General features: G+C 40.4%; 1 protein-coding gene across 1 annotated transcript in view; it reads right to left on the reverse strand.

Annotated features, from left to right (window-relative positions):
• The window catches only part of LOC131901603 (zinc finger protein 724-like), a 34,930-nt gene extending 15,575 nt beyond the window's left edge, over positions 1-19,355 (reverse strand). The window contains exon 1 of the mRNA XM_059252706.1: positions 19,254-19,355. Coding sequence (XP_059108689.1) covers positions 19,254-19,355 — 102 coding nt within the window. The remainder of the gene's footprint in view (positions 1-19,253) is intronic.
• Positions 19,356-27,870: the final 8,515 nt, after the last annotated feature.

Consider the following 27,870-nt stretch of genomic DNA (forward strand, 5'->3'; position numbering starts at 1 on the left):
AAAAAAAAAGAAACAAAGAAAGAAGAAAGAAAAATGAGGAGAACCAGGTGGAATTTTTTACAATATCTGAGCTCCAAAGAATCATCTAATACCTTAAGATTTTAGTGAAAAACACTGAATTCCATCATTTAACATCATTGTTTTTGGTGGCAATTTAACATATATCGATGGATATGATAGGGGAAATTCATAGAAAATACCCTGGAAGTTACATTGACAACATAGAAATCTACACACACTTATTTTATCTTTGTTTTCTACATGAATTACATTGTAATTCCTCAGACATTCCATTAATATTTGAAATTAAATAGACAATTTTTTTTCTTTTTTTGCACTAAGATAAGGTATCTACTGGTCTACAGAGCGAGCTCCAGAAAAGGTGCAAAGCTACACAGAGAAACATTGTCTCATAAAACCAAAAAAAAAAAAAAAAAGGATCTTGCTCTGTAGACTAGGCTGGCCTCGAACTCACAGAGATCCACCTGGCTTTGCCTCCCAGTGCTGAAATTAAAGGCATGCACCACCACCACCCAGCCCTGGTGCTGATTAAAAAGTAGAATTCTCCTTCATTTGAGAGAATGTGGCAGGGAAAAATTCCCTAATTATTTGTCCAATACAACATGGTCAGCCAATTATCCATATATATACAACCATCAAAATGGATGCAGCAGGTTGTATTCATGTACTTCTTCAGCATACTGATTCACCCATACTTAGCAAGAAAGAATTTAGAAGGGATTTGGGATAGGAGTGAAAGAAGAGATAAAAGGGGAAAGGGATGTAATATCCTTTAGTTCAAAATTTATGCATATAAATTTTAATTAAAAAAAGGGGCTAGGTGGTTCAGTCCTTCAGAGTACTTGCTGTTGTTACAGAGGACCCAGGTTCAATTTCTAGAACTCACATGATAGTTAACAATTTGCTATAACTCCAATCCCAGGGATCTTCTGCCTTCCTTTGTTATCTTTAAGTACTGTTCATTGGCACATGCATGGAAAACACCTATATAATTTTTTTAAGTTAGAAACAGGGAAGAACAGAATTTTTTACAGTGGCGTCACAGCGCTTAGACTGACAGCAGCCAGGGCTAGTTAAAATGACATCCCTGTGTTCTTACATGAAAGAAGTGGTGACCTTCCCCTGAGCCAGTCTGTTCAGAGGCAAAAGCAGCCTTGTTTTGATGTTAATAGAACTCATCATAACCATTCATCTAGTAGCAGAGTATACAGTACAGTTAAGTGACTTTTCCTTAAAGTTTTCTGCATTTGTGTTCTCTATCTTTTGTGTCTGTGAGAATTGTGGCATTGGTAGTTATCTTTTAGATTGAACATCAAGATTGACAGATTGCATAGGCTTTAATGCAATAATTTTTCATTGTTTCACTTAGTGATTTTCAGGTAAGACCTTGCGGTATGAGATGCCTGAGGAATTTCTTTCCATTATTTTTTATAATTTATATATGATTCCGCATGACATTGCAGTAAGAATACCCCTAAATATCTTGGCTTTTACTTTGTGATCATGTTCAGAAGTGGACTTGTTTACTCACTTGTTTAGGAATACAGAGAATTCTATATGAACATGTCCAGACTTTCTAAGGAGAATTAACATATTCCCTAGTTTTGGAAAAGCATGATTTCCCTGCCTCTTGCAGGTAAGAAAATTTTCTCATTTCTTCTTTCTTGGCTGTTGTGATGGATATTCTTTTTAGTCACACTGACTACTTCTGGAATTAACTGAAACCCAAAGAGTTGGGTATGCTTGTGAGAGATTTTTGTTTTTGTTGTGCCCAGATCGTGACCCCCAGAGAGACCACCTAAGATGAGCATGCTGGAATGTAAAAGCAAGGTTTAATTTTGGATATCCAATACAAGCCTAGGAAGGGACTTCGTCCAATACATCCAACGCAGTGGAGACTGGAGGAAGTGCCCAACTGTCTGCAAGCTCAGTTTTTAAAGGGAAAAATCACAGGGTTACATCGTTTAGGGGTGCTACTATGGGTACAATTCTGATTGGCTCACTTCTAGGGGCTTTCTAGAAATCATGGCTTAATCTTACTTTTAAGGGAGTGGTTGCCCGCCAACATTTCTCATTGGCTGCCCTCAGGTGGGGGCATTTTTATGGTCAGTTACCCTGGAAACCAGGGAGAGGACATTCCATAGTCTGGCAGGCATTACCTCGTGACTATCTTGTGACTCTGTACTTTTACACTTCCTGGTTTCTGGAATCTGAACTGACTTGTTTCAGTAACTATTGGCCTATTCCTAGAAGGAGAAATCTTAGGCCTTAGTTTTTGGGAGAAGGCATTTTGGTCTTATTTCTAAGATGGCTCATTTTGGTCTCACAGTTTTGTTTTGAATTTAAAGGTCCATTTTTAATCTTGGTTACTTAAGGTGATATCCACATTCAGCACATTGGTGACTGTATACACATTTAACTCAAGCACCCAGGAGGTAGAAACAGTTGGATTTTTCTGAGATTGTCTCTGGCCTGGTGTACAGAATGAGTTCCTGGGCTACAAAGATAAACCCTGTCTTGAAAACACCAAAAATAAATATATAAATAAATGAAAATTAAATTCCATATTTAATCTGGATTGTACCTCTTGTGGCAGCCTGCACATATAAAGTGTAGTGAAGGAGAACTGTCTCTCAATCTCTCTCTCTCTCTCTTTCTCTTTGCTTCCTTACCATAACACTGGCTACCAAGTTCATAGCTTTACCAGCATTAGAACATATTTCCTTGGTATTTTGGTGTATACTGAGGTCTATCTGAAATATTTAGCCTCATGAACTAACAACTACTGAGGTTTTCAAATTTCCACTGGTAGGAGCCTCTGTTGGAATACCTGGACCACAGCTTGTAAGATGTTCTGTTAAAATAAACTTTCTACATACATGGAGAGTTTCAGTCTACCAGTCCAGATCATGTAGAGAAACTTGAATGATACAGTTGTGTTTTTTTTTTCACCTTCTCACAGAGAAAGATGTGTTGGCTAACAATGGTGCTCATAAATGCATTCTTCTTAGCTCCATTTTTCTCTAAGTATACAAATTTCCATGAAGGTTACTCATTATTATTTTATTATTTATTTTACCAACAGTTTGCTCTGAATTTCAGGAATAAAAATCCTTAAGCAATGTACTCATCATCCAGCTTTCTCATGGGAGAAAGACCTTTTATCTTGTTTGTGATCTACTTCCTGATTTTCTTTCCTGGTTGTCTGAAGTCCCTGTGACAAGCAGATAAAAAGGACATTCAACCCACCTGATGTCAGTGTGAAGCCACCTAACAAACATTTTTTGTGTGTGTGCTTAAATTTCTCTTCATTTACTAATATTCTGGGTACTTTTCGACCTGTGTAACAGGGAACCACTCCACCCCACATAGTATAGTGGCCTGTATGAGCTAGCTAGCCACATTGTGCCCAGAAGGAAAAAGGGGAAGTGCCTGTGGAGGGCAGGAAGAGAGCAGGGTCTGCTATTGGAGCCAGGGGAGGTGCTATTGGAATGTAAATCTCTCATGTTTCAGAAAAAGTCTTTGTCTGGGGTGGAAGACAGGGTCAGGAACCATTGAGCTGTGCTTAAGGCACAGTATAACCCTATAGGAGGTGCTCTTTTCACTCAGGCCTCACTAGCCAATCAGGTCCTCCAGGCAACCTGCCAGTCAGAAATTGTGCAGAGTCCTTCTGGTCACTAGCTTCAGTCTTGACTTAAAGAGGAGCTGGTGCCAGTGGTGTTGTGTGGTGTGCTGTGATTGCTGCTGCAGAAAGCTGAGCTGAGAGCTTGGGCAAGCTAGAAAACCACAACATGGTGAGTGAGGGGCTGCTGTCCCCAGACTGGGAGGAGTGGACGGTTGAGTTATGGGAGCCAGTTTGGTGAGTCCTCCTCTTGCTGGGTGGGAGTCAATGGCAGGATGTAGAGTTCCACTTGTTCTTGCATGGCCCTTCATGGTTTTTCTCTGTGTGATCATGCAATGTCTTTGCAATTCCTGGGCCTGCTGGCAGCCTTTGTGTATCTTCACTCCACAGACTGCATCTGTGCAGAGCATTGGGAGTGGGACTGGGCTGTAAATAAGCTTGTTGTTGACATCGCTGTGAAATGCCTGTGCCTTTAGTGCTTATTTTGTCGCCTTGGAACAAAGATTTGCCAAACTCAGATAACTGTCATCCCATATCATCTTTATCTTCCAGAAGTACTGCACTTTGAGCTTTTTTCACATTTAGGTTTAGGGTCCATCTGGAATTAATTCCATGGAGTTCATAAACAGTATCTCCAGTGTAAAGTAGCACTCCACTGCTAAAATGTGATGTGGAAAAATAGAATTGATGGTAATAGAATTTATGGTATAAGGTGTTACCAGTTCTTAGCAGACATCAATTCACAAAGTAGAATTTAGGTAAGGGAGGAATGCATCCCAAATACCCCAAAGATAAGAAGTATGTGTTGGGTTTTTTTTGGCACTCTTACTCTGCGAGAAAAAGTCAGGAAACATGACAGAATCCACTAACAAGAGTTTTATTTAGATGAAAAGAAAGGGATAGATGTGAACAGGCCTGTGGAAAGACACTAGTGTGAAGGTGGCTGGGAAAACATGGTGCTGGCTTATAAAGGCTGGGTCAAGCCTGTGCACACAGGCCCATGTGGCTATTCCATGAATGCACATAGATCACATGGTAGCCCTGCGTGCTTTACACAAGCACAGGGCCATGGGGTCATGGGTCAGGCAGGACATTTGACCCAGAAAGGACTAGGCAGAAGTGACTAAGAGTCCTGCCGGGCATGCATGTCCATGCCCCTGGGGGCATGTTGGGAGTTTCTATCAGTATGTTAACCATGCCTGTTGGAGATTAGTATAATAAGATGTAAATATTTGTTCCCCAGGATTATCCAGCTACATTCCCATAACAAAAGAGACAACCCTGACTTATAACCAGCAGAAAGGACCATCCCTCCATTAATAAACAGGCCCCTAAATTCTGCTCTAGAGATAAGTACAAGGTCGCAAACAACATTAAATCTTGGTGTGCAGTAAAGGTATATTAATTCTAGAACAGGAGCATTTCCAGTCTTTTTGAAAAGCAATTTTGTGCCATGGTTCCTGATGTTTCTTGATGTGGACTTGTACCCTGTCTGTCACCCCACAGGGCATTTCCCTTGGTAGCCTGACTAACCAGACTAAATCTTGGATTATATATACATCTATACCACCACTGAATTCTAAAATTACCAATTTGAGACACATATTGGACTGTCCAATGCAGAACAGAGAAAGGATTTGTGTGTGGAGCATGGCTTCTCTCTCCAGACTAAAAGAAGAGGAACAGTGTATTATGTACACTGCAGGGGGAGACAGACTAGACAATAGCTAGATCACAGACTGAAGCTGAAGGCCGTGAGCTGCAGGGGTCTCCATTACAAAGAGGGGCATGGTGAGTGACTTTCTCTGTAATTTTCCTGTATGTATTAGTTTCTTCCTTGTGAATGAAGGCAGACAGATTTGGTGGGTGTACTGATTTGGGAGAATAGGCTGAATTACTGTGTATTCAGTTTCCAATTAGGGAACACTCCTATGTAGATATATATGTGCAACCCTGGTTGACACAGTAAAGTTAACTCAGAAGTTTGAAACATAGGCCATTGGCTGTAAATCCATGTGTTAGCTCACAATAATCAGAGGCTAACATTTCACATGGGACAAAGACATACAGAGTCTTATTAATGGTATTCTCTCTATCAAGGTATTACCAACTCCATTTCAACAGCAGGATACCTAAGTGTCCTTCTTATCATTTTTATCATTATAAAACATTAATTGTTGGTATCATTTTTAAAATTCATTTTCTTTAATGTATTACTATAATTTTTACTGTTGAATATTTTCTAGTTTCAGAATCTCATTCCACTTTTTTTATAATGCTATTTATTTATTTATCTGTATATTTTTATTAGTTAGAGCAGTGATTCTCCACATTGGGGATCATGGCTCCCTTTGGGACAGCAAATGACCCTATCACAGGACTGGCCTAAGGTCATTGGAAAACACAGATAGATATTTATATTATAATTTCTAACAGTATCAAAAATATAGTTATGAATTAGCAATGAAAATAATTTTATAGTAGGGGGGTCATCACATCGTGAGGAACTGTATTAAAGAGTCGCAGTATTAGGTACGTTTAGAACCACAGATCAATGTCTCTTGTAGCTCAGGCTTGCCTCAAATTATATAAATAAAAATTGTTTTGAACACCTACTCTTGCCTCTGCTGCCCAGTGCTGAAAAAAACATCCTGAAACTTTTTCCAGGTTGGTCCTTTACTGGTCTGTGTGAAAGAAAAGTAGACCAGTGAATGAATATCCTTCAACTTCTCTATATTTTATTGTGAATTTAGAAATGAAGTGGGACTGACATAACAACTGAGCTCACTGACCAACTGTAAAGCAGATATAGCCATAGCTGAGAGAGGGATGGGCAAGAAAGAGGGTGAAAGCTATCATGCTTTGACAGTAGTTGACATTAGCAATGAGTAGTGAGGTAATCAATGTTAGATGATCAATAAATGTTTTGATTGGCCATTTCTTGAGTCTATTGAACAGGCTGTCTATAATCTGGATAACCAACTCAATTTTCATGAAACCAAATGACTGTAAGTAGTAGATGTGGATAAAATGGTATGAGCCTTTCTAATATGAATGTGTCTTCCAAGTTTAAGATGTATACCCAAGCTGGGCGGTGGTGGCGCACGCCTTTAATCCCAGCACTCGGGAGGCAGAGGCAGGCAGATCTCTGTGAGTTCAAGGCCAGCCTCGTCTACCATGTGAGTTCTAGGAAAGGCGTAAAGCTACACAGAGAAACCTTGTCTCGAAAATCAAAAACAAACAAACAAACAAAAAAGACGTATACCCAGAGAGAAATAATGTTAGTACTTGGTGTGCTCTAATACAAATCCCTTGTCTCTGGAGCACATGACCATAAAGCCTGTTTCAACTTTTTAACAGAATTTTTTGGGATTATAATTAAATTATTTCCACTGTATTATTTCCTACCTCCAATCCCTCCCATAGACCACTGTGTTTTAATTCATGGTCTCTTTTTGTTTAATAACAGATATGGTTTGAATGAGACTTGTGTTTGGTTGCAGCTATGAAATACAGGGCTGTCTACTCTGAACATTTACTGTGTAATGGAATGTGTACAAATAGGACCTTTAGAAGAGGAACAGGAAGTGCTCTGGGAGAATGGAGGATTTTACTGAACTACAAAGTTCATGGAATAGGATCCTGTCTGACCACAGTGTGAAAGGATCAACCTGGGAAGGATTTTTGCTCTCTGAGTAATTTGATCTGTGCTCACCCAGTAGGGGAGCTGTTAATATTATGAGGACTAGCAGGGTAGGCCTAGCTGGGTGGCCCTAGCCAATGAGAAACTCTGGGAAGGCTTAGCAATTAGGAGTATTAATGGAAGGTGGCTTGCAGGTTCTTTCCAGGATTCTCCTCTGCTTCTGCTGTAGTGTGTTGTAAAGATGACCACAAGATATGCCATGGTGAGTGTAGAGTATTCATAGCAGGTCTGCTGAGCTGTCATTTCTGTTGAGATTTGGATCAACCATGTGTCAGACTGTGGTTCTGTTGGTTCATGTGGGACCTAGGCAGTGGCCCTTGTTCTCTGAGCCTCACTGTGTGTGGATTTCTTGGGTAAGGAGAGACTCTGTAGTCCTGGCATGGGAGGATATGATGCTTGTAGTGTCACTGCCCAGTGTGCACACATGGGAATGCTTTTTGGTGTGCAATTGGAAGACAGTTTGGAAAATTGAAGGTCTAATTTCTGTAAGTTTGAATATTGCATTCCACTTTTAGGTTGTCTCCAGATGTTTCAAATAGTTTAGAAATTGGTAGAAAGATGCTGATGGGGATTGTTTTTCAGCAATATATGGTTAGAATGTTCTAGGTTTCTGCTACTACCAGCCACAGTAGTGTGATTCTGTAAAGTTTAGTTCCAGGGGACAAAAGGAGTTTCTGATCTTCTGAGCTTTCTTGTGTGTACATGATGTTGGATGGGTACAAAGGGCAGACTCCGCATCTTGTGCTATAATCCATGTGTCAGGAAGCATTCATAACTAAAAAGAAGTCTCTGTGTCATGATTTTGGAGCTGGTTCCTGGCACAAAATAAAATCTGCTACTTGCCTCCACTTATTCCATTTCAAATTGGTTGTTTCTCTTTTGTTATATATATATATATATATATATATATATATATATATATATATATATATATATATGCTCATAAATAAATGTGAACTACTGGGTCCATTTGATATTTCTATATTTATATGATTTCAGGGCAGAACACTTTATTTTGAATAACCAACTAGGATGCTGACATCTGGGAAAAACAATTTTTCCTCTCAATAGTCATTAGTTTCCTCCAGTACTTTTTCTAGAAAGAGGGTCTCATTAGATCTCCCTAGACCTTCTATGTTAGTATATGTACTGGCCATGTTTGCTTCTCCGCCTGAGATCTTCTGGTATATGTGAGGGTCTGTCTTCCATACGAGCTGTGGCTTTGGCTTCCAAGTTCCTGTATGATTCCTGCTCTGGAGGTCCAGGTTGTTATGCCTAGATTGTGACCCCAAAGATACCACCAAAGACCTTAGGTACAGAATGCAAAAGCAAGGTTTATTTCTGTTTGTTTACAAGCCGCTGGCAGGGAAGCTTGATCCAAAGCACTCACTTGTAGTAACCGTGAGGCCAGGAAGAGCTTGCTTTTTCTTTGTGTGGCTAGCTTTTTAAAGGCAAAAACCACAAGCCTTTCAGGGGGCCTGTTGGGGGTTGTAGTGGTGCAACTCGGATTGGTTTTTTTTATCTCTGTTCTCTTTTAATTGGGTGAGGGTATGCAACCTTTGAATTTACTGGTTGGTAGTTACAATTTATCACTTTGGGGGCAGTCCAGCACAAGTCCCAGGCTTTGTCCTTGAACCACCATGGGGCTGGCTGGCCAAGCACGTACTGCACATAACTCTAAGTTGGTGAGGGGCCCCAGACAGTAAACATCTGGCTGAACTTTGAGCAGTCCGAGTACATGCAGAAAGGGAGCTACTGCAAGGACTATGTCTTTTGATCATGGCCCTCCCAGAAACTGCTTGGTTCTTTCACAGGTCTCCTCTTCCAAGGCCCTGTGATTTGCAGTGGATAGGCTGCCTTGCTGTATCCACTGTCCTTGATCTTAGAGAAGCTCTTCATTTTAGCTGCCAATCACTCCCCATTCTGACTCTTTCCCCAAAACTGATGTCACCACAGGAGTCCCAAGTCCTCTGAGTAATGCTAAGAATAATGTCTGGAAGGGCATTTCCAGGGAGGGAAAATGTCTGTGAGGATGTTGTGTTTGGGTGTGTCTGTGAGGAACTTGCCTGGGGGTGCATCTGGAGATTGCTGTGCTTGTGAGGAAAGAAGTCAAGAATTTCTGTTGAGTTTGCCTCAGGGAGAAGGTGTATTGTAGTGGGTAGTCATTCCAGCTTTGATCTGGAAGTTCCAACTCCAATTGAGACTTCAGCAACTGTCACGCCTACAAGGCAGGGCCAAGGGAGGCGCCTGGGTGCCCGAGATTTGGATCAGCGGGGCACTCTCTCGGTTCGGGGACCCTGGATGGTGGAGGTGGACCAAGCAGAGCTCCAGAGAACACTGCTGGACTGTGATACACCTTCCCCAGACCCCGCGACCTACCTATCCCTTATTTTGTAAGTTACGACATTATATAAATCTCCTTTTAACTATGTGGAGTGGCCTTAATAATTTCACCAATAGTGTATTTAGGAGGTGATCTGTGGGCTTGGCCCAGGGAGGAAGGAAGGTGGAGCTGCAAAAGCCCACAGACCCTGTACACAAACCCAGCTTTATTCTTGCCTCTCTCAGTTATCTATGGAGCTGAAGGAGGTGTTCATGGAGTGTCATCTGGCCTGATTATTTGCATCCCTGGAACTAGTCCCTGGAAACCCCCAGGCCCTAAACAAGGAGTCAAAAAAGGCTGATGGTGAAATTCAGAGATGTGGAGGTCACAGTACTGCTGCTGTTATTGTTAGAAGTAGCAGGATGATGGAACATGATCATAAAGGCGAGAACCTGATGCACGAAAAGTGAGCCAGGAATCCACCTACCCTTTCTAAGGATCTTCTTGCCACCAGATTGTCTTCCGATTTCTTAGTCTCTCAGCCACTATCTAAACCCTTCTTTGAGTGCAAATTCTTTCCAAATATTTCCTGGTGACCAGCTTATCCCAGAGCTTTTCAGGGGGCCACCATTGCCTTCTGAGACTTCAGATACTGCTAGAGTCTTGGAAGTTCCTGAGACAGCATGGTGATCCTCATAGGTGAGCTAGTTGGTAAAACTGAAAATGTCATAAGGCAAAGAAACTTATAACTGTTGCTTTGTGGCATTTGCTATTTTCTATTTAAAAATTTAGTTATATAGGTTATCATCAGAATTACAGAGCTTGTTGAAATTATAAGTTGTTGCTGTTCCTATAGATTTTGGTTAGATGAGTCAGGGTTAGACAATTGTTTGGAAGCTCTCTTTTGTACAGAAAACTGTCATGTTTTGAATAACGAGCCCATGGTATAGAATGAAATGTTTACTGGAATTTTTTGTTTATTTGTTTTGTTTTGTTTTGGGAGAGGGTTTTTCATTGAAACAGTCCTGCCTATTCTGGAATTCACTCTGTAGACCAGGCAGTCCTCGAACTCACAGAGATCTGCTGGCCTCTGCCTTCTGAGTGCTGGGATTAAAGGTATGCACCATCACAGCCTGGCAATTTTATCTTATATATTCAATGTATATTATTTTATATTTGTTTTGTATATTACATATTTTCAATATATATTATTCATTAAACTGTACAGGGTGATTTTTAGGCTGCTTGGAACTTTCTAATGAGATCTTGTCTCATACAACAAAGAAAAATTATATTCAAATATTTGTGTGTGTGTGTGTGTGTGTGTATGTGTGTGTGTGTGTGTGTGTGTGTGTGTGTGTGTATGTGTGCACTATATAGGCCAAGTTCAAAGAGATTTATCTACCTGGCTCTGCTACCATACTCAGCTCTTTTCATTTCTGAGAATGATTTATCAGAGACTAGTGGCGAACACCTAAAATGACTTTAAGAGTTATTGTCCTGAACCATGAGACCATTGCAGCAGTTAAGCTGGGACACTTCAGTGCATTTTGTAAAACATTTCCAGGATGAGTCAATACAAATCAGAGTTGGAATTTTATTTTAAGACAGGTTTTCTCTATATAACTCTAGTTGTACCTTAACTCAGAATGTAGGTAACATTGGTCCCAAACTCCCAGAACTCTGCCTACCTTTACCATCCAAGTATTGGAATAAAATATGTATGCCCCATCCTCTGATTATAATTTTATTATGCACATACTTTTCATTATTTGAATGTATGTGCTCATTTATGTGCGGACATGTGTGTATATATGTCATGGTTTGGGTGTAAGAGTCAGAGAACAATTTTGGATGGTGGCCTTTTCCCTTTAGCATGTTTGAGACAGGGTCAGTAATTTGCTATCACATGTCAATAGACTTGCGAGATTTTTCCTGTCTGCCTTTTCTCTTGCCTTAAAAACACTGGATTACAGGCATGCACTCTTGAAACTGTCTTTAATGCAGAAGTAAAGTGATAGTTGCAAGGTGAGCACTTTATGTGTTAAACCATTTTCACAGCCCTCAAGTTTATGAAGCAGAGAATTTTGGAGTGAGTCTTTTGAGACTCACATTCTAACCTTGTCTGGCCTTGAACTCTCTATGTAGTAGATATGCTAGGCCTGGAACTTGAAGATGTCCACCAGCCTCTATCACACTTGATGATACCTGGGTAAAAAGAAATTTTTATTATGGAATTTTGCAGATATTAGTAAAAAGAAGTTTGGGAAAGTGTAGTCTTATGAGGGAGAGCCCCACTTAATTGGTAGGAAGCCATCTTACAGGTTTGGTGACTTTGTAAGATCCATTTCAATGGGTTCTTAGGGAGTCTCTCTCTGTGTGTGTCTCTCTCTTCTCAGTGTCTTTCTGTGTGTCTGTCTGTCTGTCTTTCCTTTTCTTTGATAACAAGATCATAGGTCAGTTCCTGAGGATGCTTGGATGGGACTCTGTGTTAATGAGGTAAAAGTGTGGATCAGAAGAGTTCTACACTGTGCCTTACTCTACATGAGGTTCATAATTTGGTCCTGCAATCTTCAGACAATTGCTGCTTATATCTGGGAAAGGAGTAAGTCCATGCTCAAAAGGTTTTACATGCTTTGACCTCAAACGTGGCTCATTCATATTTGAGATATCACTAAAAAAAAAAAGTTTTCTGTCTACACAGTAAATTTTATTAATTTTGTGTGATGGTTAATATTGAATTTCAACTTGATAAGATTTAGAATCAGCTAAGGGACACTCCTCCAGGCACACCTGGGAAGGATTATCTAGATCATGTTATTCTCTGGGGTGTGCTAATGAGAGATTGTCTTGTATATAAAGTTCATTGAGAGGAGAGGTCTTTTCTCTCTTCTAGAAGTGATAGCACCATTCCATTGCATGGTCTTGGTACTGGATTATGTAATAAGAACCAACATTTATCATTCTCTGACTCCAGACTATGGATAGAGTGTGATCAGGTTAATAGTAGAATCACCATACAGTAGATTGAAGGAATAGAGACTACCCTTGTTTGCAATCTGAGTAAAGCCCAGAAGTTTGAGCGTTTCCTGAGATTCTTCTGCCTTGGTGTCTTGACTGCCAACCCAAGATTGAAGGGCTCATGGAGAGCTGATGAATATGTCACAGATTTGAAATACCTTCAGAGAGGGCTTGAGAAAAGACTGCTTACAGCAGGAACCTGAAGCTATGGTAGATTCTAGAACCACAGGATAATGAAGGAGAGGTGCAAGTGTGCAATTCTATCAGCACTGTAGGAGAGCTGTTTGTGCTAAGGATGGGAAAGCCTGAAACATAGAGCTTGTCTAGTCCATGAGATCCCAGAATACCATTAAGAGTCTCAGAATTTGAACAATGTGATGCAGGATGCTATTCTTCCCTTTGTGAAAACAGTGGACTAGGCTGTTACTCATTTTTTTTTCACAGAATATAACTTTAGGAAACTATAGACTCTTTAAATGTTGGAATTTTTAAAGACTATGGGAAATGCCTAATGTTATGATTAACATGAGACTCTGGGGACCATAAAAGGTAACACTTTCTTTGGTAGGGATGAGCAATAAAATTTTGAGTCAAGTGAATATTTTCCACCAAATTTACTTTGGGTCTGGTTATTTTATCCACTTAATAGATATGAGACTCCTCCACCACCCAGTTTGCTGCACAAGATGAACAGAACCCAGATTATGAATTCATGGACATCTACCAGGCCTCCTACTTGAAACACTTTGTTTTTCAAGACAGGGTTTCTCTGTGTAGTTTTGTGCCTTTCCTAGGACTCACTTGGTAGTCCAGGCTGGCCTCGAACTCACAGAGATCCGCCTGGCTCTGCCTCCCCAGTGCTGGGATTAAAGGCATGTGCCACCACTGCCTGGCGAAACACTTTTAATAGTGATCTTTGACATACAAGCTTGAGTATTTTTCTGTGTCACTAATGTATAATTCCTTAAGGCTCTCATCCCCTCAACCATGTACATAAAATCTCCAAAAAACAGACTTAGTAGACTGTCTGCATGTATATCAGCATACTTATTCACACATAGTTTTCAAGGAAGAAGTTGGAATGGAAGAATTTGAGAAGGGATGGAGTGAAGAGATAAAAGGAGAAAGTGGTGTAATGTTTTTTAAGTAAAATTATAGCAATACATTTTAATTAAAAAGAAGAGCTCAAGAGATGGCTCAGCAATTGGTAGCATTGGGGGTTGTTACAGAATACCTAAGTTCTATTCCTAGAAGCCACATGGTGGCTAAGCATTTGCTCTAGCTTCAGTCCCGGTCATCTCCTGCCTTCTTCTGGACTCTTTAGATACTGTGCAGAGAGACATGTAGGCAAAACTCCCACCTAAGTAAAGTTAAAAACAGTAAAAATTAAAGAATGGATTTCTCTTCAGTGGTGTCACAGGCCTGAGACAGACAGCAGCCAGAGATAGTGAAAATGAACTTCTTTGTGTCCATCATGGAAAGAGCTGTGGCCTTCTTCAGAGCCAGCCTCCAGAGGCAAAAGCAGCCTTGTTCTGAGCTGAAAATAGCTCAGCAGAGTCATCCAATTAAGAGCAGTGACCATAATGCTGATAGATGGATAAGACCTTGTACTGCAATATGAACATGCCAGAGGCATGTCTTTCCATCATTTTTATAATTTATATTTGTTTCTGCATTACTTTGACGTAAAAATATCCCTTGACTAATACTGCTGTTTTGATGTTTTTCACCTGTCTGCTGTGGAAATTGTTTTAATTAAAAATACTGTTCATAGCTGTGTTCTTCCTTGCTCCATTTCTCTAAGTATTCAACTTACTGTGAAGACTTCACTTCTTACTATTAAATTGCCAAGAGATTGAATTTCATAAGGAAACTCCTAAAGCAATGGAGTCATCATCCAGCCTTGTGGTGGGAGAAGGACTGGTCATCTTGTTTATGATCTGGTTTCTGTTTTTCTCTCTTGGTTTTCTGAAGTCCCTGTGTCAACATTAAAAGTACCTTCAGTTCACCTCTCCTCAGTGTGAAACCACAGAACAACCACCATCTGTTGTGTACTAAAATCTATTTAATTGTTAATATTCTGGACACTCCTCCTCCTGGGGAAGAGGGGAATCACTCCACTCCACATTGTGCAATGGACTGTAGAAGCTATCCACTTTGTCTCCATGAGGAAGAAGAGAAAGCGCCTAAGGAGTGCAGGAAGATAAAAGAATCTGTTATTGACACCAGGGGCAAGTTCTACTGAAATGCAAAACTCTGTAGATCTGGAATAGGCCTGGGTCAGGGGTAGAACAATGGGCCAGGAACCACTCTGCTGTGTTCTATAAGCACATTATTACCCTAGGGATGTGCTCATCCAGCTTTCTGAAGAGAGAAATACCTATTATCATGTTTGTGGTCTAGTTCCTAATCTGTTTGTGAACTAGTTCTTCTAGTTCACAATGTGAAGTCACAGAACACACATCTGTGTGATATTTTATTCATGCTCCAAGAAACAAAACACATCTGGCTATCAGAGGACAGAAACATCCTCTATTTAGATATAGAGATCAGACTGTGGTGGCATACATGCCTTTAATCCTATCACTTGGAAGGCAGAGAGCCATTTGGATTTATGTGAGTTCAAAGCCACACTGGGAAGAGAGTTAGGTGCGGTGGCACACAGCTTTAATCCCAGCACTTGAGATCTCATGTCTTTGCTTAGGAAGGACACACACCTTTAATCCCAGGAATTGATGGAAGGATGCAGAAAGGTATACAAGGGGTGAGGATCAGGAAATAGAGGCTTTTTAAGCCCTTCAATTGAGACCTTCAGAAGTGAGGCCTCAAAGGCTTTCAGTCTGAGGAAACAGGATCAGCTGAAGAGTTTGTGAGGTGAGGTTGGCTGTGGCATGTTCTGCTTCTCTGATCTTTCAGTTTTCACCCTAATATCTGGCTCCAGGTTTTTATTAATAAGACCCTGTAACAATTCATGTTACAAACATCTCCTTTCTTGTCTTTAAATCTCTTTTCAGTTGTTAATATTCTGGAAACCCTTCTACCTTTGTGACAGGGAATCACCCCACACCACAGTGCAGTGGGCTGTGCACACTAGGTAGCCACATTGTCTCCAGAAGGAAGAAGAGAATGTGCCTATGGAGTACAATAAGATTGCAGGGTTTGTATTGGAGCCCAGGATAAGAGCTATTGAAATGCAGAAATTTGCTGATTTAGAAAATGCCTTCTGTGGAAGGCAGGCTTAAGAACCATTGGGCTGTGTTTTTTAAGCATAGTGTAACCCTACCAGTGGTGCTCTTGTCACTCAGGCCTCACTAGACAATCAGGCCTTCCAGGTGACCTGTCTGTCAGAAATGGTGCAGGGTTCTACTAGCAGCCAGCTTCGGTTTTGACTTTTAAGAGGAGAAGGCGCCAGTGGTTTCGTGTGGTCTGCTGTGAGTGCTGCTGCAGGGAGCTCAGCAGAGAGCATGGAGAAGCTGGAAACCACAACATTGTGAGTGAGGTGTTACTGTCCCCAGATGGGGTAGGGCAGATGATGTGGTGCAGGAGACAGTGTGGTGGGGCCTCTCCAGATATGGGTGGGAACCTGCAGCCAGAATCCCTGTCCTGTGAGGTCCCATGTGGTCCTTGAAACTTCCTGTCCCAGGGCACACCTCTCAATAACTTTGCTCTGTGGGCTGAATCTGCACACAGAATGGGAAGCAGGGAGTTGTTTGTAGAAACATTTTGTAGTCAACTTCATCATGCTATTGGTGCTCCCATTAAAAGTGTTATGCTCAGTTCACATGAATCCCCTAAAGACCAACATGGAGACTGAATCCAGTATGTAAAAGCAAAGAGCCTTTATTTTCAAGCTCAGAGGCTTGATCTGTCTGTCCCACACAGCAGTGAGAGCAGAAAGCCCTGAGCTGAGATGGAGTGGTGTTTTCATAATAGCAGTGTTTGGGGTGAGGGGATTTTCAGGGTTCAGGACCCTGATTGGTTGACAATTGTCTAGGGGTATCTACAAAACAAAAATTGGTGTGTGCTAGACTCAGGGACATCTAGCCACCTTATCTAATTTTCGTAGTGTTTGGCATGTTAGGTGCTTCCCCATCTATGGGTGGATCCCTGGGTGGTATAATCTTATGTATTTTTCTGTATCTGGCTGTTGCCTGCTAGTAAGCTGGTCACAGAAGCTGTGTCTCGGCCCTTAGACCTGCCATGGCACTATGTGGTCAAGCTGTTTTCAGGCCCTTCCACAAAAGCAGTTTTTCATATTTAAGAGTCCTAGTTTCTCCAGTACCTTGTAAAGGTTTAGCACTTTGCATTTGCTTTTCATGTTTAAGATCCATTTACACTTACTTTTGTGGAGGTTGTAAAAGGCATCTTATGTGTTGGGTATCACTCCACTACTAAGGTGTGATGTAGAAGGGTAGAATTGGTGATATAACAGATTTACTAATGCTTAGGGGATAGTATGTCTCACAAAATAGAATTTAGTTAAGGGAGGACTGCCTCCAAAAATCCCCCTAAAGATAAGTGTACTGTAGCCAGGCCTGTTAGAGATTAGGACAGTAGAATACACATTTGTTCACTTGATTATCCAGATGTTTGGCTCCAAACCACTACAAAGGAGCCACCCCAGGTTTATAACCAGCCACTAGGCCTAACCCTATATCAAAAAATATCTAACAAGCTGCTCATTGATGCATTACAGGGTCACAACCAACCTTAAGTCCTGCCATGCCTTAAAGTTCTAGTGTTCTTCTTGAGGAAAGTATTTCTGCCAGATGGGCAATATGACACCAGGTGACAACTATTTGGAAAGTGAAACACTAGCGGGGTGGTGGTGGTGCACACCTTTGATCCCATCACTCACTTGGGAGGCAGAAGCAGGGTGATCTCTGTGAGTTTGAGGTCAGTCTGGTCTACAGAGTGAGTTCCAGGACAAGCTCCAAAGTTACACAGTGAAACCTCTCTTAATAAAAAAGAAGGAAGAAAAGTAAAACACTATTGTGTTACAGAGTTGTCTGATCAAGCAAGGATCTCATTTACACCCTCAGGAACATAGGAGGAAAATTCTTGGGAAGGCAGTTAAAGCCTGGGACCTAAGCCTTGGGAGCTTTACCTTAGGGCCTGATGTATTGAAATTAATACAGAGCTCCTTCCCTAAAACCAGGAATAAGCTTTGGAGAACTGGTAATGACCTGGGACTAGGGCCTTTGTGGTGGAACTGCTTCAGAACTTGAATCTGTTCCATTGTATGATAGTTTGAGCTGACTTCATAGAAGTCATCCATTTCTTTCCCCCCCCCCATGTAGTTTACATGTTGCTATTCTTCTTAAGAAGCTTAGTTGACATGGCACATAGATCATGCAAGACCTCCCCACCCCAGCTTTTATCTTTTCTACCTTATACTTCTCCTCTCTTTCTCATTCCTTGTGACTTTCTCCTCCAAATCCTGTCACTGAAGAAGCTCCTGCTGTTTCACTGGGGTATTTAAGAAATAATTTTGGAAACATCTTTGCTGTGTAAGTCTCCCACCTGTCTAAGTGGGTAGACTTGCAATCTTCTTTCCCTCTTTATATTGCTCAAAGTGTAATCTGGATCCTGAATCTAAAAGTCACAAGGATGATAACATATGTTGAATGCAAAAATCTTTTCTAGGTTGGATCCTCTGTGTGCCTTATGTTGAATGCAAAAATCTTTTCTAGGTTGGATCCTCTGTGTGCCTTAGGTGGAGAAGGATGCATGCTATCATTAAAGATATTTTTTCCTTATTAATCTCTTAAGTGTGTGTAGTGATTTCTCCCTGGGAAGGCATATTAATTATAGGACACCTGCATTTTAATCCTGTTAAAAAATGTTTCGGACACAAGCTCTCTTATATTGACACAAGTGGCTTTGCTCCCAGTCTGTTGCTCTCCAGGGCAGTGACATTGCTCTCCTCTTTATCACACCTGCAAAATCTTAAATTGAATGATTGTATTATCTCAGAGTTTCAAACTATCTATCTGAGTCATACAATTGAATATCTATTGCAGTAAAAGAAAAAGGATTTGCATGTGAAGAATATTTTCTGTCTTTAGACCAGAATAGAGGTAATAGTTTATTGTGTACACTGCTGGGGGAAACAGGGTAGGCAAACAGCCGTTGGATGCACCATTATGAAAAAGGACCTGATTGCTGCAGGAGGAGTAATTTCATAATTCCAAAGAGTTTACTAATTGATGTGTCATTCATGAAGACAGACAAGACTGACTGGAGATGTAGGGAGTATGAAAATTTTATGTGCTGATGACCAGCCAGCCATGACTCAGCATACCTTGTAGGCAGGGCAAGTGTCAGTTGAATATTTAGTGGCTGGCTTGGTGTCCCAGTTCCATCACTGGAAGCCTTATGTGGTTATAGAAGATGCCTGATTCAGCCTCCATATTCTTAATTATTTGCAGTCCTCACTAGGGTCTCCCTCATAGATTCCAGGATATTTGTAATGCATTGTTTTCATGCCCCCTTCTAAAAGCTCCTGTATTCCAGTTATCTCTCCTTACCTTCTTCTCCCCCTCTGTCCTTTTCTTACTCACCTGATTCTGACTGTTCTCATCTCTACTAGCCTCCAGTGCACCCCAAAATATGCATTCTACTTTCTCTTTCAAGGGATAGCCGCACATCCTGCCTAGGGCCATTGTTGTTATTTAGCCTCTCTGCATCTATGGATTGTACTGTCATTAACTATGATTAATGTGATTATATCTTACTTAACTGCTAATATCCACTTATAAGTGAGTATACCATGTTTGTGTATGTGATTCTAGCCTGCCTGACTGAGGATAGTAAAGAAAGCAAGAAACTATACAACAAACCAAATAATCCAAGTATAAATGGGAGACACCTCTAAAAAGTATTCTCAGTAGTGAATCTAAAGTGGCTGAGAAACACTTGAAGAAATGTGCAACATTCGTAGCCATCAGGGAAATACATATCAAAACTACTTTGAGTTCTCATCTTACACCTTTCAGAATGGTTAAAAACAATAACACAAGTGACAGATAATGCTAGCAAGGACATGGGGCAAGGGGATTCATTGCTGTTGCAAGTGCAAATTTGTATAACTACTGTGGAAATCAATATGCAATCCTCAGAAAATTGAGAGTCATTTTCTACAAGATTCAGCTATACTACTCTTGGGCATTTACCTGAATGATGCCCCTCCATATAACCACAAAAGTACTTGCTCAAATATGTTCATAGTGGCTTTATTCATAATAGCCAGAAACTGCTTTGTCTGTGATAGATTGTGTTGATTGATGACTGATGCGGGAAGGTTCCTCAATTGAGGGTGGCAATATCCTAAAGAAAGGAGGCCTTGGATGGAAAAGGAAGCTGTCTGAGTATGAAAGAGTGACTAGGCAAGAAAGAAGTCCAGAAACAATCTTGGCCCATGGGTTATTCCTTCAATTGTTAGCATGAGTTTCCGTCCTAATCTCCCAAGGTGATGGAGTGTAATCTGACACAATCAGCCAAATAAACACATTAATTTTCTGAGATATTTCTTGTCAGAAAATTTAATCACAGCAGGATAAAAGCAACATAGAAAAAAAAACTGGAACAACAAAAGTGGTGTTGTTCCTAAATAGAACTTTTGATATTGTCTTTTGGAAGAATGTGGATGATATGAAGAATTTAGGTGGCAAAAACCAAAGAAAGTTGTTCATAGAACTTAATTGGCTGTTCTTTTAAGACCAGGAAAATAGGAATGTTAAGAGTAATGACAGTAATGACAGAAACAGATGCAGTCCAAAGAAAGTAAGTTAGAGGTTATTTGGGTGATATTTTGGCTCCACAATTTTTCTTATTCTGCCTATGCCCTGGACAGAATTTAAAAAAAAGGGCTAGTTCTTTAAAAGGAATATCGAATTTGTTAGATGGTTATTACTGAAGACTCATTCAGGTCTAGAGTGAAAAGATAACAAATGGGGGCAGAAATAAATGAAAATGAATAGGTAGATTCAGATGGCATTTGACTGGGAAATGTTGTGCCCAGAGTGTGAACCCCAGAGAGACCACCAAGGACGAGCATACCAGAATGCAAAAGCAAGGTTTATTTCTGTTACAAGTCATGACAGGGAACTCATCTCAAGCATTCTTTGGCCGCAGTGCAGTGAGGCAGGGAGGAGTTACTCTTTCTTGGGTAAGTTAGTTTTTATAGACATAAAATTTCTTAGAGGGAAGGGGATTAGTATGGGTCCATCCTTGATTTGTCCAGTTTTTTTGTAGGCTTGGAGTTTGTCTTATTTCAGCATATCTATTTGCCCTGTCAGGAGTTTTACAACCCATCTCCAGGGTCTGGTCATATTCTCTCCAGAGAGGGGCATCTCATGGTTAATTGGTCACCACCAGACATCCTGACTTTGTTCCTTTGAAAACACCTGACTTCACCCTCTCCAGCAAGGGGAAACTGACTCAGTTCTGTTTATTTTAAGATATCTCTTCCCTCAGCTCTTCTGGGTTTTGGGCAACTGTGTCTGGGCCTTTGGTGGGAGTCTTTAAGAAACAAGCAGGAAATTTCAAAGAGTTTATCACAATTATAAAGAAGGTGCTTGCTATGGAATGGAAGCCTAGCAAAGTGCCCTAAGGGTAAGACTCCATTTTGCTAAATGTTTAATTTGTGGAAGCAGTAAGTCAAGTGATTCCTACTCTCAGGAAGCAACATAATACAAAATTGGCTTTATCTGTGGTTCAATCACGTTAGTGTCCACCCCAATTAAGAAATCAAACTTTACAGGATCCCCCTTTATGTGATGTCCTGAAAACAAGAATAAATAAAAATTTAGGGTCATAAATTCTTAGTCTGTGGTTACAGTTCAGCATTTGTTGCAAGCATCTATGTTGACAGAGGCAGAAACTCAGTGAGGGCACTGTGGGTACTCACTGCATGAAATGAAGAGGATGAAGCCTGGTGTTGTTGATAGTTTTTCCCTCTTTACTCTTTAAGGGGCCTGCCACCCAGCTCTCAAATAAATAACACACATGGAGGCTTATTTTTTCTTACAAATGTCTGGCCTTTGCTTGTTTCTAATTAGCTTTTCTTTTTTTTCTTTTCTTTTCTTTCTTTTGGTTTTTCAAGACAGGGTTTCTCTGTGTAGTTTTGTTGCTTTTCTGCATCTTGCTCTGGAGACAAGGCTAGCCTCAAAATCACAAAGATCTGCGTGCCTCCACCTCCTGAGTGCTGGGATTAAAGGTGGCCTCCACCACAGCCCAGCTTAAGCAGCCTTTCTTAACTTAAATTACCCCAACTACCTGTTGCCTCTGGGCTCTTATCTTCCTCTATTCTGTATACCTTTCATTACCTCTTATTCTTTGGCTTGCTGTGCAGCTGCATGGCTGGCCTCTGGTGTCCTCTTCTCTTGTTGAACCTCCTTCCTTTTTTTCCTCCTAGATTTCTCCTTCCATTTTTTCATTCTGCCTATCCCCTCTTGGCAAGATATTGGACATTCAGGTCCTTGTTAGCTCAATCAAGTATTTTAGACAGCCTGTGAAAGTATCACAGTTTCACAGAGTTAAATAAATCCATCTGAAAAGAATGCAATAAATATTTGAATCATTAAAGCAAAAGTTCCACAGCATAAACAAATATAACACATCTTAAAATCATATGGTACAACAGCCTGAGTTGCCTTTAAAAACCACAAGGTGTTGAGACACCTAAGCTATGAGACATCTTCCATGGAGCATTTTCAGAATATAAGGATTTGAAATAACCAAGGAGAGAGATGTATGAGAAGTTGCAGGGATATGGCCCACTAAGCCCTTTAAAACTGAAGCCATATGCATCTGAGACAGAGATAAAGGGATTTGATATCTGTCCTGCTGTGCTTCAGTCTTGCCTTATTCCAGTAATTCCTCACTGTGTTGTGTCTCCATTTTTCTCTTTTAGAATGTGAATGGTGTACTGTGACATTGTATGTTAGTCAGAATTAAGTTCTTTTTTTTTTCTGATTTTACCAGATGTAACTATGAAGAAGTTCTCTTGAGTGTAAGAAGAGTCTTTGGACATTTTAACAGTATAAGGGCTGTTGCATACAATGAAGATCACTAAGGTGACTAAATGCATTTTCTTCATGGATGACTATGAGCCTATAGTGACCTGGGTCAGAGTATAATTGATTGAATTAAAAAAAACATTTTTAGGATGATGTATTTAAAGATGTGTCTCTCCGTGGTGACTTCCTTCTGGTTGTTTGTATAACGTTTAGTAGCAGGAATGATTCTGTCTGAAATTCCTCATTGTGGTTGTGATATGAGTCTCTGTAGCCTCTATTTCTGCTTTTTGTGTCTACAGTTTTTTGGTTGAAACTAATCTGCCAGCTTCCTACTTTTTCTGTCATGATTTCACCAGCATTGTAGACTCTATCTCTAATTCACATAGATATGGTAGTTTGGTAGCCTGCTGTTTTAATTATTTTCTTTGTTTGTTTTTTTTTTATGACAAGGTTTGTCTGTATAGCCCTGGCTGTTCTGAAAGTACACCCCTTTACATCAGGCTGGCCTTGAACTCAGAGATCCCATTGACTCTGGATCCCAAGTCCTGGGATTAATAGTGAACCAACATTTGTGGATTTTTTTATATGAATAAGCAATGGGAATAGAATGTAGGTTTTCATACATATCAAGACATATCAAGCATGTGTTTTTGTACTGAGCTTCACCCATATTTTGAAACTTAAACTTTTGGCTGAGAATATCATTGGTTTTCTCAGAATAGCATGTGCTCATGTCACTAATAATGCCTGAGCATTCTCAGTCATTGGATTGCAGATACATGATCTTCTTGCTACATGGTGTATGTTTTAAATTTTACATGAATATGAATTTTTTTCCTGTATGCATGGATATGCATCATGTGGGTACCTGTTTTTCACAGTGAAAAATGATGCTCTTAGAAACCCTGATCTTCCAGCACTTGGGAGGCAGAGGCAGGCAAATCTCTGTGAGTTCGAGGCCAGCCTGGGCTACCAAGTAAGTTCCAGGAAAGGCACAATGCTACACAGATAAACCCTGTCTCGAAAAACCAAAAAAAAAAAAAAAAAGAAAAGAAAAGAAAAGAAAAGAAACCCTGATCTTGGAATAATGGATATCTGTGTTTCCCCCACTTAGGTAATTGCAATTGAGTCCACTTATATGCATGACCAGCAAGAGCCTTTTGCTACTGAGTCATCTTTCCTGCTCTGTATTTATTATTTATAATCAACATTTACATTTCTAATATTTTCATCTTTCCATTTGTAATTGTTTAAAAACACAGTGCCTTTAATAAAATCTTATTGATGTTACAATTTGAATATAGAACTGGAGTGAATGCATAACTCTCTGTAGGGACTTTAGTAAAAATTTCTGAGTTCTTTCTATCTTTATTGTTTGTTTGATTGTTTGTTAGGATACAGGATCTTACTATGTACTTCTGGCTTTCCTGGACCTGATTGCATAGACTTGGCTGGCATTTATCTCAGAGGCAGATGTACCTGCCTCAGTCTTTTGAGTTCTGAGGTTAAAGGCCTGAGACAATATACCCAATTTGTCCATTTTCTTTTTCTTTTTGTAGTTAGTAATTGTGTATTCAATTTCTCTCATGTGTACTTAGTAGTGGGTAGCCATTCCAGCTTTGATCTGGAAGTTCCAACCCCCATTGAGACTTCGGCAACTGTCATGCCTACAAGGTGGGGCCAAGAGATGCTCCTGGATACCCAAGATCTGGATCGGCAGGCGCTCTCCGTGCTGGAACCCTGGATGGTGGCGGTGGACCAAGCAGAGCTCCAGAGAACACCGCTGGACTGTGATACACCTTTCCCAGACCCCGCGAGCTACCTATCCCTTAATTTGTAAGGTACGCCATTAAATAAATCTCCTTTTAACTACGTGGAGTGACCTTAATAATTTCACCAATATCTGGCGCTCACGTGGGGTAAATTCCAAAAACCTGGGTGGCTCCTGCCCTCAGCCTCCTCCCCAGCTAGCGGGTACCTAAACCCACCTGCAAAGTTCCATATAACCAGGGAACACCTACATGGTTCCATTCTCGAAAAAGGGAGCAGCTAGTCCGGTCTCAGCTCCCTAGCTTAGCCCTGAAACCAGCGAAAGAGGCACTCCCCAGCTTCCTGAGTGCCGGTCGCCAGCTCCAGCTCCCGCCATCTTGACTCCAGCGAGCTGCAGTCAGCCAAGATCACCAGCAGGCCCTGCTTTGGAGCTGTACCATCGCCACCTGCTGGCTGAAAAGTGCTACTACACCCCCCAAAACCACGAAAGGTAAGTAAAAGTACCTGATAATTTTACACCTTAAAATTAACTAACAAATTTTGAGTAATTCTTGTAATATGGCTGACAACATTACCTCACAAGAATTTGAAAACCTTTTTGCCTGTATGATGAATGACATCTTCCTGGAAATATACGTCCTTCCTAAGGCATGTCTGCCTGTACCATTTTGGCATTCATTGTAATAATCCACACAGTTTTCAAACACTGGTTTAAAAACCAGAACAAAGATGAGTCATTATTGGGACTGATACAGGCTTTAAGCAAGAGCAATGAAGGCTTACAGAAAAAGATTCTATCTCTGGAATCTGCTTTAATGGATAGCAATGAGACCTTAGAGAAAAAGATTCTCTCTTTGGAATCTGCTAACCAGGATTTACAGGCTTTCAAAACTAACAATGAAGGCTTACAGAAAAAGATTCTTTCTCTGGAATCTGCTAACCAGGATTTACAGGCTTTCAAAACTAACAATGAAGGCTTACAGAAAAAGATTCTATCTCTGGAATCTGCTTTAATGGATAGCAATGAGACCTTAGAGAAAAAGATTATCTCTCTGGAATCTGCTAACCAGGATTTACAGGCTTTCAAAACTAACAATGAAGGCTTACAGAAAAAGATTCTATCTCTGGAATCTGCTTTAAAGGATAGCCATGAGACCTTAGAGAAAAAGATTCTTTTTCTGGAATCTGCTGATCAGGATTTACAAAACAGGCTTGTACCAAAAATTTATCTTATTGATAATAAATGTGAATATTTAGTGGACAGAACACTAACTCTCCAGACATTATATAAGGAAGAAAGATTATCATTAATTGATAAGATAAAGTCCAAGGAATCATGTGTTTCTGAGGAACATAAAAACTTCTATGATTCCATGAGAAATCTGGAGTCCCTTGCCAGAGAGGAGGTTCACTCCATAGAACATACCCTAGGTGCTCATTTGTAGGCCTTAGAAGAAACTCTCAGTAAACATGACAAGGGACCTAATAAGCAGAAGGGCAAGACCATAGAGGTTGTAACATCTCCAAATGGCTCTCACACAATGGCTTATCCTGTTATCATCCATGAGATGCCAGGGGATGACACACACCCCAAGCCATATAATACATATACATTACAACCAATTTCAACAAGGGACTTTAAAAATATAAAGGAAGAAGTAGTTACATATGGGATACACTCCACATACGTAAAACAATTGTTAAATTTGTGTTCTACCTCACATAGGATCATCCCAGATGACTGGCATCAGTTAATTTCAGCTGTTCTAGAATATAGTCAGCAGCTACAGTGGAAAAGCTGGTTGATAGAAGAGGCAAAAAATTTAGAACAACAAGGTAAACTCAGAGGTTTTGTGATCTCCCAAGATCAAATACTTGGTGAGGGATGTTTCGCTGACAGGAATGTACAAGCCATTTATGATGAACATACAATATCCCTATGCTGTACAGCAGCTCTAAACACTTGGGAAAAATTCCAGAACCTGGAAAACCAACTGAGGTATACACAAAGATATTTCAGGGACCGCACGAACCCTTCACTGATTTTTTACAAAGACTGAACATAGCTATAACAAGAGCTATATCAGATAAAGAATTAAGAAAAGTATTAACTGAGTCCTTGGCATTCGACAATGCTAATGCAGAATGCAGAAGAATACTTACACCATTAAAGATCAGATCAGCTCCTTTGGAAGAATGGATTCAGTATACTAATGGTGTTGAGTCTCATAACTACAGTAATGAGGCTTGGATAGGAGAGACAAATCCCAGAGGTGAAAGAAGGCCCCATGTTACCAAATGTTTTAAATGTGGGACACCAGGTCATATAAGTAAAAACTGTATGTAGGGTACTCCTAGGAGTAATACTCCTTTTAGGAATAGCCTAAACAGGAGACCCCAACCACCTCCCGGATTATGTAGAAGGTGTGGCAAAGGCCGACATTGGACCAGTGAGTCCAGATCAAAAATAGATATACAAGGTAACCCTTTACTGATGGGAAACACCTCAGAGGGCCTCTTGCAGGCCCCCAAATCAAATGTAGTACAAACATTCCCAGCCACTGTGGAAGAAATTCCTCTCCAAGACAACTAAATAAACCACTGCCTAATGTAAAAACCGATACTGCAATGGATGATAAAACAGCTCTGATGGATGGATCACAGTTTAAAAAGAACACTATAAAACAAATATTTTGGCAGACTTCCATAAATGATCAAAGACCAAAGCTTAGAATTCGAATTAATGGCCTGGTTATGGAGGGACTGGTAGACACAGGTGCAGATGTGACTAAAATTACACCAAAATCATGGCGTCCAAATTGGCCTCTTCAAGAGGTAGATGTCCAACTTTTAGGGATTGGCACCCTATCTCAGATAAAACAGAGTTCGAGATGGTTTGAATGCATAGGGCCAGAAGGACAGAGAGGAAGGCTGAAGCCATATGTAGCAAATGTAGCACTAAATCTTTGGGGCCGAGATCTGTTACAACAGTGGAATACCCAGATTAAAATTCCTACACTTTCAGAAAAAGAATACAGACCAATGCATGTTTCTAGGAATAATATCATCGCATGCTATAAAAATCAGGCACCAACCATTCAGGCTGTTCACAAACAGAGCACAACTGCTGTTGAACTCTCAGAAGTACCAACTGCCTTGCCTTTAAAATGGCTAACTAATAAACCTGTCTGGGTTGGACAATGGCCTTTGACAAAAAACAAGCTACAAGCTTTAGAACAGCTGGTTCAAGAGCAGTTAAATGCTCAACACATTGAAGAATCTACCAGCCCTTGGAATTCTCCTGTATTTGTTATTAAAAAAAAAGTCTGGTAATTGGAGAATGCTGACAGATCTGAGAGATATTAATAAAGTAATTCAGCCAATGGGC

The sequence above is a fragment of the Peromyscus eremicus genome, unplaced genomic scaffold (genome assembly GCF_949786415.1).
Source record: "Peromyscus eremicus unplaced genomic scaffold, PerEre_H2_v1 PerEre#2#unplaced_115, whole genome shotgun sequence".
In the NCBI taxonomy this organism is placed as follows: Eukaryota; Metazoa; Chordata; class Mammalia; order Rodentia; family Cricetidae; genus Peromyscus; species Peromyscus eremicus.